At 38.7% G+C, this 19,098-nt stretch overlaps 1 protein-coding gene and 1 long non-coding RNA gene across 3 annotated transcripts in view; one reads left to right on the forward strand and one right to left on the reverse strand.

The window, feature by feature from the left end:
* Positions 1-19,098, forward strand: part of LOC142603955 (uncharacterized) — a 35,319-nt gene that overhangs the window by 14,308 nt on the left and 1,913 nt on the right. The window lies entirely within an intron of this gene.
* CPPED1 (calcineurin like phosphoesterase domain containing 1) overlaps positions 14,682-19,098 on the reverse strand; it is a 45,583-nt gene continuing 41,166 nt past the window's right edge. For both annotated transcript variants that reach the window (XM_075767370.1, XM_075767369.1), the window contains exon 4: positions 14,682-15,900. In XM_075767370.1, the coding sequence (XP_075623485.1) occupies positions 15,668-15,900 (233 nt within the window). In that variant the 3' untranslated portion in view covers positions 14,682-15,667. The remainder of the gene's footprint in view (positions 15,901-19,098) is intronic.

The raw sequence follows: 19,098 nt of genomic DNA on the forward strand, positions 1-19,098 counted from the left end.
GACTTCTTCCCAAAGAGTTCTGCTTTAACTGAAGCACTTAAATGCGATGGAATCACAGAAACTAACAGGGATATTTGGTGCTTAGCTGACTTTGAAAACCTGGTCAGTTATTTACTGGAACAGAATGAAAAAAATCAAGTGTTTGTCATGGGAATTTAAAAAAATTGTTGTAAACATATTTGGCAAATGTCATTTTTCCTAAGATAGGAAATAACCTTTTTCCATTGGTCTCCCCAAAATTTTCCACTGGGTAACTGATGTAGAGGACTAAAAGTGAAGGTTGTATGTTTGATAAATACTCCAACAGACAATGAACTTGAAACAATTTTGTGCGAACATTCTGGACCAGCTGAATTGTTCTGCTGCCCTTTCTGAAACCATATATGCACGCTGTCCTCCAGAGGTGCTGCCTTATTTTCTCTCTCCAGCCTTCTGCTGGATGGAATTGTGGAGAGATTGAAAGTACATTGGCTGTTGGCACAAAAATAAATGTGTTGGTCTACAAGTTCTTACATCCACAATTGTGGTGAAAACCAGGTTTTCTTAAATAGGAACAAAGCTTGTACAATTCCTCTGTATGATCACCATATACTCTGCAACAGAGAAATGTTAATGCTTCCTGTTGCTTTTAGAATCTGTGCCTCGTTTTGACTGTGGGTTTCAGTCTTTTGAACAAATGCTTTTGTTCCACAACTCACTCAATCATCCAGATTTCTTTAGTTGTATTATACCACCTGGAATGGAAAGAAAAGGAAATGTTTACTGAAAATTGCTATCTGCTGGAGGTGAATTATCAGATCTACTTTTCTTGAGACAAATGTTGAAAAGAGCTTCGTAAAGATTTTTTACAATTTGTAGCTCATTGAGAAGTTTAATCAATACTAGTGTGGAGGCTTTGAGCTGGACCTTTCTGCAGAGATCATTTGAAGTGTGATAGCTGCTAGAGCTGTCTCTGGTGTCTGTTGTACTAGGTGGCAATGCTGAAGAAGCTCTCTGTCTTAAAGTAGACACTGGTATGTTTTTAAAAAATGCATGTATTGAACATAAGTATGAAAAGGGCTTTTTCTCATGCTTTTGTATGCATACTGTGCATACATTTTCAAAAGAAATCTCCATTGCTCTTAGGATAGAGAGCACTCTGTGTTGTGTGGCAGTGATAAAGAGGAATCATAGAATCATAGAATGGTTTGGGTTGGAAGGGACCTTAAAGCCCATCTAGTTCCAACCCCCCTGCTGTGGGCAGGGACACCCTCCACCAGACCACGTTGCCCAAAACCTCATCCGGCCTGGTCTTAAACACTGCCAGAGATGGGGCATCCACAACCTCTCTGGGCAACCTGTGCCAGTGCCTCACCACTCTAACAGTAAATAATTTATTTCTAACATCTAATCTAAATCAACCCTCCTTCAGCTTAAACCCATTCCCCCTTGTCCTGTCACTACACTCCCTGACAAACAGTCCCTCACCATCTTTCCTGTAGGCCCCTTCAGGTACTGGAAGGCCGTGATTAGATCTCCCCAGAGCCGCCTTTTCTCCAGGCTGAACAATCCCAACTCTCTCAGCCTGTCCTCACAGGAGAGGGGCTCCAGCCCTTGGATCAGCTTCGTGGCCCTCACATCTTTCCTGTCAGTGAATAGTACTGTAGGTGAAAACTTGAGAAGCAGTATACAAAGGCTGAGGAACCAATTTCCCAGCCCTGGACATGCTACTTTCATCTTAGAACTACGATGTTTTTTGCTGCTTGGATGGCTTCTGCTGTTAAGAAAAGCTAGCACTGTAGCTGCTTGTGAGCCAAAAAAAGTATCTTGGAAGATTTTGGCTAATGGGGGCACCTAGTGACATAACTATGGGGTAAAGAAAACAGTCATGGTTTTTGACTGATGCTAGGTGAAAATGCTTGAATGAATTAGTTGACACCACAAAATTCACAATATGATCATTGGAAGAATATATTACCCTGATTCTGAAGTGACATAGTAATACTCTGTATGCAAGATACCGCACATAACTTATTCAGCAATTTGTACAAAGCATATTATGAAATGTGTACAATAAAATATTCACATAGCTTTTGACTGGCCTTAGTTCAGAGTAGTAATGTCCTAATTTACAAGTAGGGTAAGGAAATAAAATCACTTCCACATGTTTTGCTTGATGCTAAATATTAGGTATTAAGTTTTCCCAGTGCCTTTGCTACTTTTACACTGTGCTTAGTGAAATGTAATATCCAGAAGCAGAGACGATAACAGGCTGATATTTCTGAATACAACCCTTCCAAACAGTTTGATACCGGGTCAAGTAATCAAATGAGGATATTTTGGAGGATTACTAAGATTTTAATTTCCTCCTCCTTTGATGTCACTTAGAAAGTGGCTAACAATTCCAGCACATCAAAATGTTTTTGAATAATGATTCTGAAGGCTTTTAGAGTCTTAATTTGAGTGAAACTTGGTTCTACTTTGCAAAGGATGTAAGACTCAAACTCATAAGGCTTTTTTACTAAAAAGCTTTCTTTGATAAATGGTTATTTTTATCAAGACTTCTAAGTGCATTAAAATGCATTAGTCACATGTCTTGTTCAGTACTCATCACTGAAATATTAGCTGCTTGGGGCTGAGGTGACAAAAAGGTGCAATGCACTTGAATACTCAGTAGTACATTACTGGCTGTCATGGTACCAGTTTTCAGGGAGAGTTCTGTCTGTGAAAAAACATCTACCAGTCTATCCTTTCTTCTTCTTTCTTCTTTAGTAAGCCTAGAGAGCCTGGAGAGCTGGCTGGACAATTCCCTTGTCTATTTCTGGGCATAGGTGTTAATTTAACAGAATTTTATTGAATCTTAAGTCGACGCCATCAGTGTCTGAATTCCACCTGGAAACTCAGCTTATCCTGTGCCCTCTGTAATGCTTCAGTGCTCATACTTAAGAGATTCTACACAGCTGGAGGCCCCGTTAAGTTTTTGCAGTGAAAATGCTGGACGTAATTTAGTTTTCTGGTAGCATGAAAGTAATGAGTCAAAGATGAGCAAAACATTGAAGAAAAGGTTGTCTGAGATCCCCAGCTGAGAAATAAATGGTACTGATGGATGTGCTCTATATTTTTATTGTGTTAAAGAATGCAGATTTCAAATGTGTGGGTTTTTTTTTTTCCTTTTACCTTAACTGCTCTTGCTAACTGAAAGACTTCACAATGAAGCCTTTTTTCCCCCTCACCTGGCAAACACCAACATGCGTTTTTTGGGTTTTTTTAAGAAAGCAAGTGGTTATGATTTGCTTAAGTGAACTCTTTCCTATGGCCTTGTAATGTATCAGGCTACTTCAGTATTTTCCTATAGAGAAGACAGCTTGCGTTTAAAGCCACAGATGGGCTGACTGGTCACTACAGAATAGTAAGATGTAATTGGCATTCATCCATGCAGTCAAAATAATAATTTAAAAAAGCCTCAGGTTTGGGATTTTTTTATTTTACTAATAGCATTTACAAATATTATGCTTAAATGTTTAGAATAATTTCTACAAATACATTCCTCGCTGTGCTAATATAGAGACCTCTTGCAATGGAATATTTCTATAGCTTGCCATTAGCATTGATATAAAGAGGAAAAAGAGAGAAACATCTGAGGAGCAAGCTATAAAACAGTGTCTTGTGACACCCTGAAAAGAGGTACGTGAGATCAAAGTAAATTGCAGCAATTCGTCTTTACCTTATTAAATGTGTATGAAGAACTTTAAAAGAAAATTCCATTTTTTTCTCTCAGTCCATAAGGCTGTAAGTTCCAAAGGTAAGAAATAAACCTTAAAATTAATAAAGTATTACATTAAGGATTTGTATTTTTGCTGACACTTCCAGAACTGTTTTTCCTCACTGGGATACAGTCCTAGATATCTTCTGTACGTTTCAGGGTAAGACAAGATTTATTTCTCTTAAAATGCATTAAATTAAAGATTCATTAAAATTAAAATTTGATCATATTTGCCAAATCATTCCCTTTAAATATGTTTATTATTTTGTAATAAGCGGTAATATTCACCAGTTAGTGTGTGGTGTATTAGAAGTACATCATGAATGTGTACTAACACTACTTCTGTGAGTGAACTATGATGTCACTTTTAATATTATGCTGAAAAATTTTGAGTGCTGCCATCAAGTATCGGTTTGATCTCTGTCTCATTAACAGACCTTACTTAAGATGTCATTCATTCAGGGTTAATGGGAGGAATAAATAAATATCCTTTGTGTGGTGGTAGTTGAAATGGTAAGAAGCCATCAGTGAGCTGTGTGGGAAGGTGAGTTAGAATTCACGCTGTACCTGCTGGGTGAAGGTTTGCACTGAATGTGTGCCTGCAGCTCTGGTTTTGCTCACCTTTGAGGCAGAACATGAAGACAGCTGGTGCAGAATGAGAGAAGTCATCAGCAGTAATGCAAAGGATTAGCTCCCTAGGAGAAATGGGGATCTTTAACATCCCTAAATCTCTAAATTTACAATCTCTAAAATTGTAAACAGACAATTTTACAGCAAAGACAAACTTGGCTTGAACAATCAATTGCTCCAGATAAAGGACCCAACTAATTCCAATATTGGTTAGTAACTGCTTAAAAAAAATGAGGTCGACCTCCATCCTCCATGCTGCAGCCATGGTTAACTGAGATTTGGTTGTAGAGCTGGATCTGAACCTCTGTCAGATCTCTGAGGCTGTCCTATGTCGTCTGCGTTACAGCCAACTCCCATTTTTCTGCTGAGGCTCTGTCCTAGTTTCAGAATAATATCTTCACTATGTTGCAGTCCCCAAGGGCAGTATCTCCACTAGATTTAATTAAAACTGGGGATGCTAATCAGCAGGTCTTTCTGTAACCGTGAGATTTCTAAGACCTTGACTGCAGTCACTGTCTCAAAGTTAAGTGGGTTTTGCCTTCTAACATTGTGGGAAACATTGAAATAATGCTCCTGGATCACAGATCCTGGAGTCTGTAGTGGCAGCATTCCTTACAACTGCACCTTCTGAATAGTGGCAAGTTCCTTCGGGGATAGTATGTCTTTGAATACCTCAGTATAAGGGTTGCATAATTGAATTCTATACCAAATACCCTTTCCGCATTTGCAAAACATAAAATAACAGCAAGACTTTTTACTGATGAATGTCTGTAAGAAAGATAAAAAGGACCTTGACTAATATAATGCCCTTTGCAAGGAATTAGTTCACATCTATGCGTTATAGCAGATCCCTGTTTCGAGGTCCTAAGACCTTGATTCGGCAGATTGCCCTAACCAGGGCATCTCTGCTGCCCTTATGGCCTGGGCAACCGGATTTTCTTCCCAGAGTGTGAATTATAGGAGGACGGGGGAAGTAGAAGCAGACTCAAAAGCTAGGAAGTAGGTAAATGTCCTGAAGCATTGCAGTTGCAACTAATAGTTGAAGTCAACAAGGGGAAGAATTATTTACTTTGCTGCTTTAAAGAAAGAGGAGAGGAGCAAGGAAGAGGGAGTTGAGTGGAAATAGTAAGCAATAGATGTAAATGCTTAAATTTGCATTGCTATAATGTTGTCTAAGAGTACTGACTTTTCATGGGTTATATTTTACTTCCACAGGAAGTTTTGTGTTTATATTTAATTGTTGGAACCCAAGGGCAAAGCAAAGCAATTAAAATGTCGAAGACTTAAAAATAAACTTCAGAAGCTTCAAGTAAAATACCTTTAGCTGATTAGTGGTACAATGCATCTTTAATGAGAAATAAATTAGGATTGCATTATTTCTTAGGAGGATAAGAAGAGGCATTAGATATCTGCATTGATAATAGAGGGCTTAGAAATAATCTAAGACTATGAGCTGCTTTTCTACAAAAACCAGGAAACTTCTACGTGGCCTAATGCACAGATAAGAAAAGCAGTGAAACAAATAAATTTCTAAAACTCCTTTCACTAAAAAGCTTATTGCGAGGTGAATTTTAACATAGTCCCATCCGTCTTTTGATCTGTTCAGCCTCATCCCTTTGATATGTATCCATGTTTCTCTATTTTTGTCAAATTGTTAATTTTGTCTTGAAGTCTGATTTTAATGCAAACTAATTTATATAAAAAGTGCAGGCTGTAACATTTAGACTATAATTTTGACTGACCCACATATAAAATACTACCTCCTGTAGTTCCCCACAGCAAACAAAATTCTATTAAAAACAGGGCACAGAAATGCACTTTATGAAATATTTCTTCTCAGTTAACCTGTTGGGGCAGTGTACCAAATGAAGGGAATAAGAAAAGTCCTTTGACTGGGAAGAGTGGCAGCATTTATGTTTTTAAATCAATTGAATTTTAAATATACGCTTATTGTCTGGGTTAAATTGCTACTCAGTGAAAAGGCATGCTGTTCCCAGACAGTAATTGGTCTAGTTCAGCTCTCAGGCTGGGTCACAGTACCAGACAGCCTTCTCCGATCTTTCTCACTTCTGCTCTCTTTTTCCTCATTTTCTTGAAAAGGTGATTGAAACTCCAGTCATTACTGCGTTTGAGGCAGTGTACTCATAACCCAGCGTTTTTCATGAAGGATGATGAATGGATGGTGGTGTATTGTAAGACACTTTGAAGAAGAATGTAGAAATCTGCAGTCTGAACAAAATACGTGGAAAGGCACTGAACGAGTACAGCCATCTCAGTTATTGCTGGAGTGTATTTCTGGTAATGAACACTTCACCTTCTGTATGGGACTGTGGTAAAATGAAATAACTTAGAATGATTAATCTTACACTATTTTACAATCATCATATTCTTAAACATGCTTTTAGTCAAAAAAGGAGGGGGGGTGGGGGAGGAGATGACAATACTGGTCTACAAAGCTCATGTGCTACATTACTTCTCTCCAGTTACATCTCAGATTGCTCTGGCAATTAAATAGGTTGGCTGGAATTTTGTAGAAGGTCATAGCTTTACCTCATGAGTCAAAGCAGGAACGTTTTGGATCAGCCTGCTTTTTTTACTGAAGTACGTCACAGGTGAAAGAGTACGATGGGATCTGTGGAGCTGTAAGGAGATACTCTGCCCTGGTTTGAACACAGTAAACGTCAGGGCAATTGGGGAGCCTACCTGTACGGTGTATATATAATGTGTAATATTAACCAGTATTCATGTTGTTGTTAACAGTAAAAATGTCTTGCTGTGGAGTTTAACAAATGCCATAGACCAAACTGGGCCACTTGCCAGCAGAGAAGCAGTCAAATAGCCTGCAGGAGCACCCAGTGTGCCCGAAGAGTGTCAGGGAGAGGGTGCTGCCCACCCCAGCTGAGAAGGGTAGCCACTAGCACCTAGCGGCTCACTTCCCAAGCTGTTTCCTTTCTTCCCCATGTCTTTATGTTCTTTGGCCTGTCTTCCAGCTCGCATCCTGCTGGATGGAAGGTGACTTCATGGGGTGAAAGCTCAGGCTCTGACCTGTTGACTTCTGACCTAGCCTTACTGCGCTGAGTCTCACCCATCCTTCCTTAGATTTCATGTGTGACCATGAGGTAAGTCCACAGGTGTGGGAGAGCTTGAAGGGAGGTGGTGGCAGAGAAAAAAGAGCAAGGAACTTCACAGACAGTGTCTGAGTACATGTATGATGTTTGTATCAGCTCCTATCCTGCTCCTGCTGTGGTGCAGGGCTGGAATGAGACCTGGTGGGAATGGTGACTCCTTTCTGCAGCTTGGAAGACATAAAGGAGAAATGCAAAGGGAGTGGCTATAGTAGGAAAGTCTTCCTGTCCCATCCCTATTCCACTCTCACTGTGGAAAGAGGGAGTAAATTAATTGCTAGACCAATGGAGGGCAGAAGAGGTTAGGTAACCTGCATGAACTGTGCTTCAGAGGAGTTAGAGTTGTGAGAGTGGGAATCTTGGTAAACCCAAATCAGAGAGTACTCATGAGGAACCTGAGGCATTAGCATCTGGATTAGTTATGCTACCTGGAATGGGTTTAATGCGTGGTACCCTACATTTCTGTGCAAATGTGTGTGTGTGTGTACTACTCCGATTGCATGCAGCTTATGAGTAGAGCTGTTGCTCCAAATTCTCTGCACAGCTGATGATCTGGGAAAAGGTACATTTGTGTATGGGAGGGAGAACTGCTTTCATCCCAAAGACATCCCAAACTGGGTAGTAGTGCTGACATTGTTAAGACTCCAAAGACACAAAAGACACCAGGCTCAATAATAAGTGTTTGGGTGCTTATTAGATTATCCTGTTGTGTATAACCAGATCTGTGACTGCTTTTCTGCTTTAATTGTGCTCTTTGCACATAACAGCATTTTCTGTCATTACAGTGCAGAGCTGAATGGCCAAGACGACCTTTGTGTTGCTGCGTATTTAGGTTTTGTTTCAAAATGAGAAATGGAAGTATTAAATGTGAAAAAAAATGAGTAAGAGTGTTAAACAATATTTTTAAAGTGAAACACATATCTTGGCATGTTTTTTATTAGGCAATTTCTGAGGTGCATTTCTATAAGCAGTAGAAGGCCTGCTGCTGCCGCCAAAGGACACTTCAGCCTCTTTGGAGTGAGCATAGCTGGTCTAGAAGCTCAAGTTTGGGGCATTCTTTTGCCTTTGATAGATCCAAGATAGCCCAGGGATGTTGGATGCAAAAAAATGTGACCCTTATTTTGAACAGTTTAAGATTCCCATGATTTTTTTTCCCTACTACAAATCATCGAGGCAACTGGAACAGCCACACTGTTCAGAGAGATTATAACTTGTAGTAGGCCTAAGTTTTGTCTTTTTTGGTTTAGTTTATCTTTTCTGGTATATTGATTCTTTTTTTAGAAAGAGTGTGTTTTGTTGCCTTAGCAAAAGTAGGTGTTTCGTGAAGGGCAGCAGGTGCTGGGAATGATAATGCGAGCTATGGTTAGTGTTGGGACCAATGATCAGAGGAAGAGGTTAAAGTCAATGTTAGTCACATAAAATGTCTAAGGTTTGAACTCAAGTAGAAGTTTATAGTTGCATAAGCATAAATTATAGATTTAAAAAACCTGTCCCACAAACCTTCACAAATCCTAAGCAGCTGTAACATTAGCATGCAACCACCTGTTTTGTTTTGTTTATTAAATGGTTGTCCTGGACACCCAGAGCACCGCTAGTCGCTATATTTATATTGGGTAATGTTCTTGCAAAAAAAGGATTTTGGTGATTCAGAAAAGTCAGGTGCAACCTCTTCCAATGCCCAATGGCTTCTAGGCCACACCTTGGCCTTCCACCTTCACAGAGCAGGAGCCAGATATGGATAGAGGTAGACATTGCCTCCTCCAGCGCTAGCCTAACCTTGAGTGAAAGTGAGGAATCTCATCTAAGTAAGTGAATCACCTAGATTATTGCAGCAGTCAGTAGATGCACCTTCAGGGGCAATTCAGTCCATCTAGCTAGCATGTCAGTGGACTACCTGCTGGAATTACCTCCTTAGGTAGGAAGGAATCTAGTTGACCAGACTGGAACACCAAAAAAACCCCAAAAACCACAGAAGATTCAGTGTCCTTGCACACTGTGTCCTGCTAGCACCATCTTGGCTTCAGTGCTTGCAGTGTGCTGGAAGAACCATGTTCTTCTGCGGTAATATTATTTTTGTATCCAAAATATTTGTATCCAAATACAAGTCTTTGGTTTCCTAGCTGGGGTGGTCTTGACAGATTATTCAGAAAATTTCTGGACAGGCAGGTTGCCATATGTAGGACTGCTGATCTCAGGTTGTGAAAGCAGTATGAGATAACCTCCCTAAATCTCTGCGCCTTTTTCATATGGAAATGGGAAAGATTGGAGTATACATAGATAATGCTATTACCAGTTCATTTAAAAGGCCACACTGTATTTTTTTTAACAACACTACACCTTTCTAAACAATGTCCAAGAACAATAGGGATCTCTTTAGAAGATCGATGTTTCAATTGCTGGCTACCCGAAAGTGACATAACCCCACTGTAATTTTAAATAGGATGAGGCTTTAATGGGTCTCCTAGAGCAAAAAAAAGCTGTTTATTAGTAGGAATGTACTAAACTACATGCATTTGACAAAGTGCTAATGGAGGAAATTACTTCTAGAGAAACAAATGAAAATGTCAATTAAAAAAAAGTAATGGCTCTCTGAGTTGTGGGTTGGTGTTTTTTGTTTGTTTTCTTCTTAAGAAAAGTGCTGGGTATGTTTTTCGTATTGCTTGAAAAGCTTTTGGTTTGCCTCTGTTGCCTTGGTTCTGTGGTGGTTTTTTCCTTTCTTTTTTTTCTTTGCCTTCTGTACCTGCTGCCCTGGAACTGGATTTCATTTAGACTGGAGGCTAATTTAATATTCTGTCTGCTGGTTTTTCTCTGTTATATGTTGTATTTTTCCAATTTTTTACAGCACATCTTCCAATGAAAATGTGTCCAAGAGCACAGTGCCTGCATTTATCAGCTTTGAATGGACTAATCTTCAGATGACTGAGTAACGATTAATATAACCCCTTTATGTTGGGGAGAATTGGATTAGAATGGGTGCAAACTACTCATGAGAGCTTGCTCCCTTATAAGAGGAAATAATTTTGATTGCTAAAACAGATAATCTAAAAAACTTTTCCAAAAAAGCCTACAGATCTTTCATTGTTCAAGACCTTCTTGTTGTAAGTCTGCTGTTAGTTGTGTGAAGCTGACAGCTTGGAGTAAGCTTAAACGCAGTGGATGTGGAAGCTGCCACGTGGCTGCTCGCCTTCTGGGTGAGCAGAGCTGCAGCACTGGATTGGCAGCTTGGGCCTTATATGCCTGGCTGTAAAAAGGTTTCTTGTATTAGCTAGCTTTTTAGTAGCTGTCTCATATTTGCCTAAGAAATTTGCCCCTCTGCCAGGTGTTATTTTGGTAGTGGTTCATGGCAGTCGAGACTGGCACATGGGCAGCCAAAATCACCTGGCTTTGCATTTCGATACCTGCCAGTGGTGTCACGTCTCGTGTCAGCATACAGGAGGAGAAAGACGTTCCTATTAACTGTAGAACATTATTGAAGTGGAAATTCACTCTTTACTATTTCCTAATGCAACCCGGCATTTCTACATGGTGACTGTTTATCATGAAGTAATAGGTAATGTTAGGGTTTGCTTAGCAGGCAAGCTTTCTGATAACTAATGTCTGTGTAAATATTCCCTGTGCTTTAAGGATATTGCTGAGTTCAAATGGTAGTTGCAAAGTAGGCTTAATGAGTGCATTAAGGAAAGAAGCTTATTCACAGCATTAGCATTAGCTGAAACAATGACGTGTTACCCTTCAGTGGCTTGTACAGTGACATGCATAGGCTGAGGATCTGTGCATTTTTAAACAGTGAAATGTTTAGTTTTTAATGCTTTGTATATTTGCTTATGTTAGATGTGTCTCTAATTATTTGTTCTTGTAGCAGAATAAAACCAGCTACTTCAGGATAATGTCTGGAAAAACCAGACACCAGAAAACGAGTTGCTGTGCTGAGGTAAGGCGGCAGTCACTGAAGCAGAGTGAGCATAGGACATTCAGTCTGCAAATAGGGGTGGCAGAAGAGGCTGTACTTCTTCTGCCACTGCCCATTCCCAATATAAAATGTGATTAATTTTTAACAAGGCATCGAGCATTCATTTTCTGTCTGTAGTCTCCAGAAGTTGAATACTGTAGTCCTATCAAAATATTGCCTCTATTACAACTTGCAAGATCAGATGCTGGACCCAAATGAACTGAAGGCAAGCAGCACGCAGAGTGCATTCAAGGCTTAATGACCTTTTTGGAAAGATTCAGAAGGAGAGTGTTCATAAATTTGCTGCTTACACTGAAACTGGCAGGCCAAGATTGATCTCAAAGACATTTTTTGAGTAATTTGCCTCCTGTTCATAGGTCTCCACCTCAGATGATTGTACTTAATGATGTAGCATTTGGTTACTTTCACAGGTTGCTCTGGTGTTCTAATATGAATTTTCCACATTTAATAAGAGTCATCAAGGGTTATCTCAGGCTTTTAGCTGCCTCCAGGAAACCAAAATGAATTGTGGTCACTTGTTTGTGGTGGCTTTTGGTTTTGGGTTTTTTTTTCTCTGTGCCCAACCCCTTGAGTCCACAGAAAGGCATAAGGACTCACTTGCTCTATGCCATCCGCAGTTTGAACTTTCAGTGACATCTTGCTTTAAAGTCAGTCATATGCTGACAGAGAGTTACAATTATCAGCCCTGCTGGAGATACAAAAATAATGTCCTCAACATCAAAAGATGTTTTCTTAAATGATAATTAGCGTCTCCATGGGTGGATTGTTTCATAATTTAACATAATATAATATATTTTTCTTTGCGTGATCAAGATAAGGCACTGTGACCACAAGGACCTCTGCCATTTCAAATTAGTTAAGGCATCAGTATTGATTCTAAGCTAGCTAATTATGCTAAGAAAAGTAATCAAACAAAATTTGTCATTTATGCTGGTAAAAAAGCACATTCTTATTTTACTTTTTTAACTCTTTGCTTCATACAGTAATGTCCAGCCACACAGTATGGTTAAAAACCCTTCCCCTGCTTGTATTATATAAATGAGAGTGTGTTTTCATCTCTTATACATGATTGCATCCACTTCATAAGAGTGAGAAATTGGGTGGAAGCTCCGAGTTGTCATTCAAAATAAGAAATGTTTTGAAACAATATGGGCATTGCGAGGGAAATAGATTTTATTTATTTGCCCACTATCTTAGATTTTAGGATGCTGAAAAGTTTAATATGTGTGCTAACTTAGACCACACTTGTTAAACTAAGGGGATCGCAAAATGAAGAATAAAATGCTGGATCCTCCTTCCTATTTCAGGCTAGTGCAGGCTTAATGCCCTGAAATGAGGCGTGGGCTCAAAAAGGTCAAAGTACTGCAGAGGCCATTCCCTCATTTCAGCTCACATTGTGTTCATCAGAATGTCATCCAGGGTACAGAGCAATAGTTCTGCACACAACTTGCTTGTCTCTGACATTTTAATTTTATTCCTTTTGAAAACTTGCAAGGTGAGAACCAAAATAAATGTTTTCCATGTTTCAAATATAAAACTTGGAGAATATTTTTCTTCTTCCTGTGTAATCACATTTGTCATCAAGTCTTTAAGAATATACCTGGGTTTTTCTACTTTACCGTCTAGTTCAGTGGACAATAATAGAAAGTACATTGTGTAGTAATTACCTGTTCTCACAACAGGTGGGACAGAAATCCAGGCCTGAGCCTACACAATGTGTAGCTACACAGCACTGTTGTCACCTCCCAACATCCTATCATCCAGGACAAGAAGGCATTTAATAAAAATCAGCAGCCCAACTTTATTGTCTTATAAAACTCCAAACCGAAGATGAATCTGGACAGAATTTTACACATGAACCTAACAAGATATTCTTAAAAATCACTAAGTAAAGGCAGAATGTGGGATATAAAGAAACTTCTTTTTTTTAAATTGAACTTCAGTGTTGTACTTAGTGATATTTTCATGACAAAGTGCCATAGAATTTGTTACGGTGAAATGACATTTGAAAAAACTGAAAAAAAAATATTAAAAAATGGGAATTAAAATTATGCTTATATAAACATTTCTTTTGTCTATTAGTACATTGTAATGCTGAACATAAAATTTTGGAACACTATATTAGCACTTTCATATTTGTGGAAAGACTTTCACCTGAAGTTATGCTTTGATCTCCCAAGCATCATCTATTTAGTTACAATGATATCCTTTAATAAACAGGCACATTAAAAAAAAACCTGTTTAAATTTTTCTTCCATTGAACTTTACAGTATTGTGCTGGAGCAGAGAGACCATTCCATGCTCAGATTATCTCAGGTCCCTCTGCTGAACGTCTTAAATCTTAAGTTAGTTTAGTGGTAAGGCTGAAGTCACAGAGTAACCATTCCCTCTGCAAAACATAAACTAGCATCAGCTCATTCTTGAAATTGTGAACTAGCTGTGATTACTAAATAGCTCCCAGCTATTTTAAAAAAGTAGTCAGTGGCTTAAAAGATAGGGAAGTACACAGGTTTTTAAAACCAGTATCTGAATTAATAGGTGCTTAACTTCGAATGGCAGTGCCTAGTTCAAAGCAGTCTAGCCTTAGATTTTAGTGCTCACTTCCCATATGTACCCTTGAAAATGAGACTGTGAAAATGTTCAACTAAGCAAAGCCAGGCAGAGAATAAAAGCAAAACAACTTACTTTCTGAATCAAACATTCCCTATGCTTAGGTTACTGTCATGGAGGGTAGCCCACGGCTGGTCCTGCCCATGCGTGGGTACGGCTGTTCCCCTGGCACAAGAACTGCGGCAGAGGTCATTTTAGTCTCAGGAGGCCCACAAGTCAAGCTTGAAGGAACCTCCTAGAGAAGCTGTTGTGACTAAAACGTAACCAAAGTGACTCTTCAGCACAGCAGTGCATCTCTCTCAGCATAATTTAGAAATCTGTATTGTCCTCTAGGGAAAGATGTGGGTGAGTATACATCAAAACAGAGAGGAAGGCATTACTTTTTCAGCCAGTGTTGTTTGTGTTCTTCCCTCTTCAGGTGCTAAAGCCGTGCTATATCTCTTTTTAGATAACCTGTGGCATGGCTTACAGTATTCTGCTAAATACTTGAAAACTAAAACCAGGTATGTGTTAATTACATGAAGACTAATTTTTTGGTGTTTAACAGTAAACAAATCAAATCAGACATACTTGCTAAAAAAAAAAGTGGCTTGTAGCACATAAATTTATTTTTCTATGATTTATTTTTAAAGACTTGTTCCAGTGAAGAAAATAATATACACTTTTTAGGGTTTTCAACAATTCACTATTGTATACTGTTACAGTAAGGCACTCTTAAATTGCATTTGGAAATCAAAGCTCTCCCCTTGTCTAGGAATCAGTGAAGTGACTTTCAATAACAGTATTCTGAACAGAATATTCTCCCCGCACAATTATTCCGACTTCTGAAGCTATAGCAAGAATATATGCTAGTTGAATGGTAGTTAAATTTCAAAAGGAAGATAGCTGTTCCATGTTTAGTTTCTGTCAGTGGCATCTATATTAGCTTCATTTATAGACTTTTCATTATATAAAACTAGGATATAACGGAAACCCAAGCTGTGACCGCAAAACAGAATGTGTGTGCTCTCCTGTTGCTGCTGGCTCTGAAGAGATAAGAAAATAAAGTATGGGAAATGGGAGAAAACAGGACCTCTAGGTAACAGGATCTGATCCAAAGGTTGCTAGTAGTCAGTGGGGGGTCTGTTGATTTCAGACAGATTTTTGTTTGTTTTTATATTATCCAGAGTGTAACAGAAATGACCAAATTTATTGATTTTTTTTTTTTTTTTAAACTACCCGCTCAAATATAAAACTACAGTAGACTTGAGTTAAAGGGTTATCTGGAAGCTACAAGTCTCACTCTTGGATACCCTTTCTCTCTAATAAGAAAGTCTTATTCAGGAGCAAAGTAAAAATTCTCCAAACAGGTCTTTTCAATGATGCATTACTGTATTAGTTCTGCTGTTCTTCCATATTCCTCATAGGTCTCATTTTCAAAAGGAGAAACACGTCAGCAACTTTCTTGTTATTTAGGGTAGTAACAAATGGAGAGTTGTTCTGGGGCACGGTGTGCAATCAGAAATCTGTATTGCAGCTTGGGAAAACTTTCTGAAACTGTTTCTATTTGCCCAATATGGGGAAAAAAACCCCCAACTATCATTTGACAGCCTAATTTTGCTCTGCAAGCATATCCAGCAGCTCTTTCTCTATGCCTTGGCTGCTCAGTTCATTCAGACTGTAGTATCTATGAACAATCTTGTCATCTGTGACAACAACCACTCGAAGCCCATGCGTATCTTCTCCCAGCTGGCATCCCACTGCTGATGAAACCACCATTTCCAGTCCTCTGTAGGACCCTCCAGCATTCCTATGGTAATGTCCAGAAAATACAGCTTTAATGCCTGTGTAAAGAAAAAAAAGGAAAAAAAGAAAAAAGAGAGTATGTATTTAGTTAGCAGTTGCAGTTTATGTATAAGATGTGTTTACAGTAAAAGATACTGCTGAGGTTGAATGCTGAGGCTTACACAGCTGCTGGGGTTGTAGAGAAAGATCTATAGCAAGTACAGCTACAGGTGTCATGTTTACCTTCATTCCTTAATGATTCATGAAGCATAAAATTAAACCATTTACCTGAACTTGCATTTTAAACAAATAATTAGTACACAGCAATAAAAAAATTCTAAGAGTAATAAATAATGAGTAAAAACACTATTCTGCTCCACTAGCTCTGTTTAGGGTTAGTGGACTCCCACCTTGTTATGCTTGCTGCAAGGTCTGTTTGTCATCTTGCTGCTACTTTAGCTAGAAAGAACACTCCAGAGGAAGCTGATTAAAATTAGAAAAAAAAATTCAATAATAGATAACAGGGTAAAGACTGATATCACCGAAACATGAGTTGAAAGCCAAGGACTGTGGAGCTGTATTTGTCAATTAACATGCAGAAAATTCAGTAAGGAGAGTTTAAACCTGTTTACCCAAGGCCACTGACCTTACAAAAAAAAAAAAGGGCAAGACAAACAAAAAATGTAAATGAGAAGATAATTTGTAATCTTTTCTCAAAGGCCTCGGGGGGGGGGGGTTACCACAGATGCAATAGAGCTACGTACATCAAAGAAACCTAATAAACAGAAGAGGTTGTGCGTTATAATAAGAGTGGGAGAAAGATGACAGCAGCCAAAAAAAGGAAAAGCTGACAACCTGCAAGAGGAGTTGGGCTTGGTACTGACATGAATTAACATTTACCTAGTATGGGGTACAAACAAGGCAGGTTTATTCTGACTTCCTCTGTATTTTTAATGACTTAAGGCTGTTCTGTTTCTTCTTTTTTTTAAAATAGCCTATTTATATTTTGGACTGTATTGAGGTAAAAAAAAAAAATCATTCCATTATAAACTTGAAAAGAAATACATTTGATCTGCTGCAGGAGAAAACAATATGCTATATCAAAAGTTTCTAGGTAGGTCACATGCAAGTATCATTCAGATACTTGGTCAGGAGCAGAAGAAAAGCTAAACGACAAGCAGCAGCAGGTAAAGAGGACAAACATACTTCATATTTAAGGCTTTATAATGTACTTTGAAATCCTTGGCTGAATCATTGTCTAACTGATTAGCCAAACGGACATTTAAAGAAGTCTGCCCATCCTTCCCCTTCTCGCAGAACATGATAATTTAACAAAAAAATTAATTAAGTTTGGAAGTGCTGTCTGATTTTGACCAACTTTAAAGATGATCCATATGCCAGGTCTGCTTTCCTGCCATGCCCCTCAGTAGCTATGGGATTTTTTCAGAAATTTTGAAACAATTTCAAATTAAATGAAATTGTTTCATCCTTACCTTCAAACCAGTAATTTCTACTTTTTGTTTCTTCTGCGTTGCAAACATAAACAAATAAATCAGTAGAAGCTGTATTCACTACTCTGAATGGCCTTTCTGATTGGCTCTACAGGACAAATTCATGCTACCAAGTAGATTGTTTTCCCGTCCTCATTTGATGTTTTATAAATCTTAATAAAATGTTTTTATTACTACAAAATAATGAAACCTTGTTTAGTCTCAGGACCCAAAAAAGTAAAGAAAAAATAATTTTCATTTTACTTCTCTCTGCTGTCAAGGTTTGTAAAAGCATGAACAAAAGCGTTGAGAAGCTAGCTTCTTCCTGAGAGAGAACATGCTGTCCGAGAGCAGCGCTTCATGTCCCAGTCAAGCCGGCGTCCTTCCCCGGTTAGGCACTGTGTGCAGCGTTGATCGATTCAGCTCACAGGCAACAGCATTTGTAGTTTGGCAAAAAGTTATTCATCAGCTTTCTTGCTAATTTAAGATGGTGCATATTTTGTTTTGAATGAAAATGTTGAATTAGTATAAATAGCTAATTTTACAAACAGGTTTTGGGATTAATTTTTGGCATGCTCAGTCTATGATCCTTGGATTTCAGACTACTACAGCTTCCTGAAGCTGCATCTAATGCTATTTTATACTGTTGTGAAACAGAAAAATTACTGGACCAGATGGCTGAAAATACTGGGAATTTTGTTGTTTATCATCAAGTGCAAAACATGTAAATTAATTTTATATTTTGTTACAGAAAGTGTTTAGTTCTGATGTTGATACACAATACTATTAATGATGATTCAAAAATTTTCAAAAGCACTTAGGTGTAATTTCTCTACTGAAATACAATAGGTTGTATCCTCCTTAATCACGACAACACTTTGACGGTTCTACACAAAGCATCCGAAAATATATTAATAGTGAGTGACTCAAAACCCACACTAAGTTTTCCCTGACAACGATGACTAGATAGCCAGCAGGTTATCAAACTGACTGGCTACTCTTCCTATTGGTTTGCTGTGTTGGCTAAAAACCTGCTCTCCTATCACAGAAAATATTTCACTGGCGCTATTCTATAGGCGCTGTACCTTGCTGAACATAATTTGTGTTTATATTGAAAAATAAACTGGGCAGCCAGAGTCTAACCATGCGCCTGTTGGCGAGGAGGACAGCAGAGGAGCGGGGAGAAGTGCCGGGTGTGCAGCAGTGTGAGCTCTCCGGCGCACTCCTTGCCTCCGCACACAGCCAGGGGCTCGCTCAGCACCCAGGCAAAAGGCTATCCTTAAATCTGCACCATGGAGACTTTACCTTTCCAACCACTGCTTGTATCCTTACAGGATAACGAGCCAAGCCTAGAAAGATACTCAGGGATGTATGCTGTGATGACAACACCGAGCTTCATTTGTTATTTGTCAGATACTCCAGCAAGCTGCCATTCCAGGCTTAACACAAAACGTAACACATGCTTAGTCCTGTTCAAGTGGTAGGCAAGAGAATGGGTAATTTGTGAGATACTGTAACCTTAAATGACATTAAAAAAAAAAAAAAGTAACAACTAGTTTTGTCTTCAGACAGCAGAAATTCTGGAAAAGAGGCAATTTAAAGGCAGAGCGCTGTGATCAGGAACACAGTATAACTTCCCAAGGAAATCCTTATTTCTCTAGCCAGAAAAAAAACCTTCCACCCTTTCTCCTGCAGAAGATTTAAACCTCTTTCACAGTGATTAAATGAAAAGGGAAATAGGGGCACCTGTCTTAAGACAGTTGGCTA

Source organism: Balearica regulorum, chromosome 15 (genome assembly GCF_011004875.1).
Source record: "Balearica regulorum gibbericeps isolate bBalReg1 chromosome 15, bBalReg1.pri, whole genome shotgun sequence".
In the NCBI taxonomy this organism is placed as follows: domain Eukaryota; kingdom Metazoa; phylum Chordata; class Aves; order Gruiformes; family Gruidae; genus Balearica; species Balearica regulorum.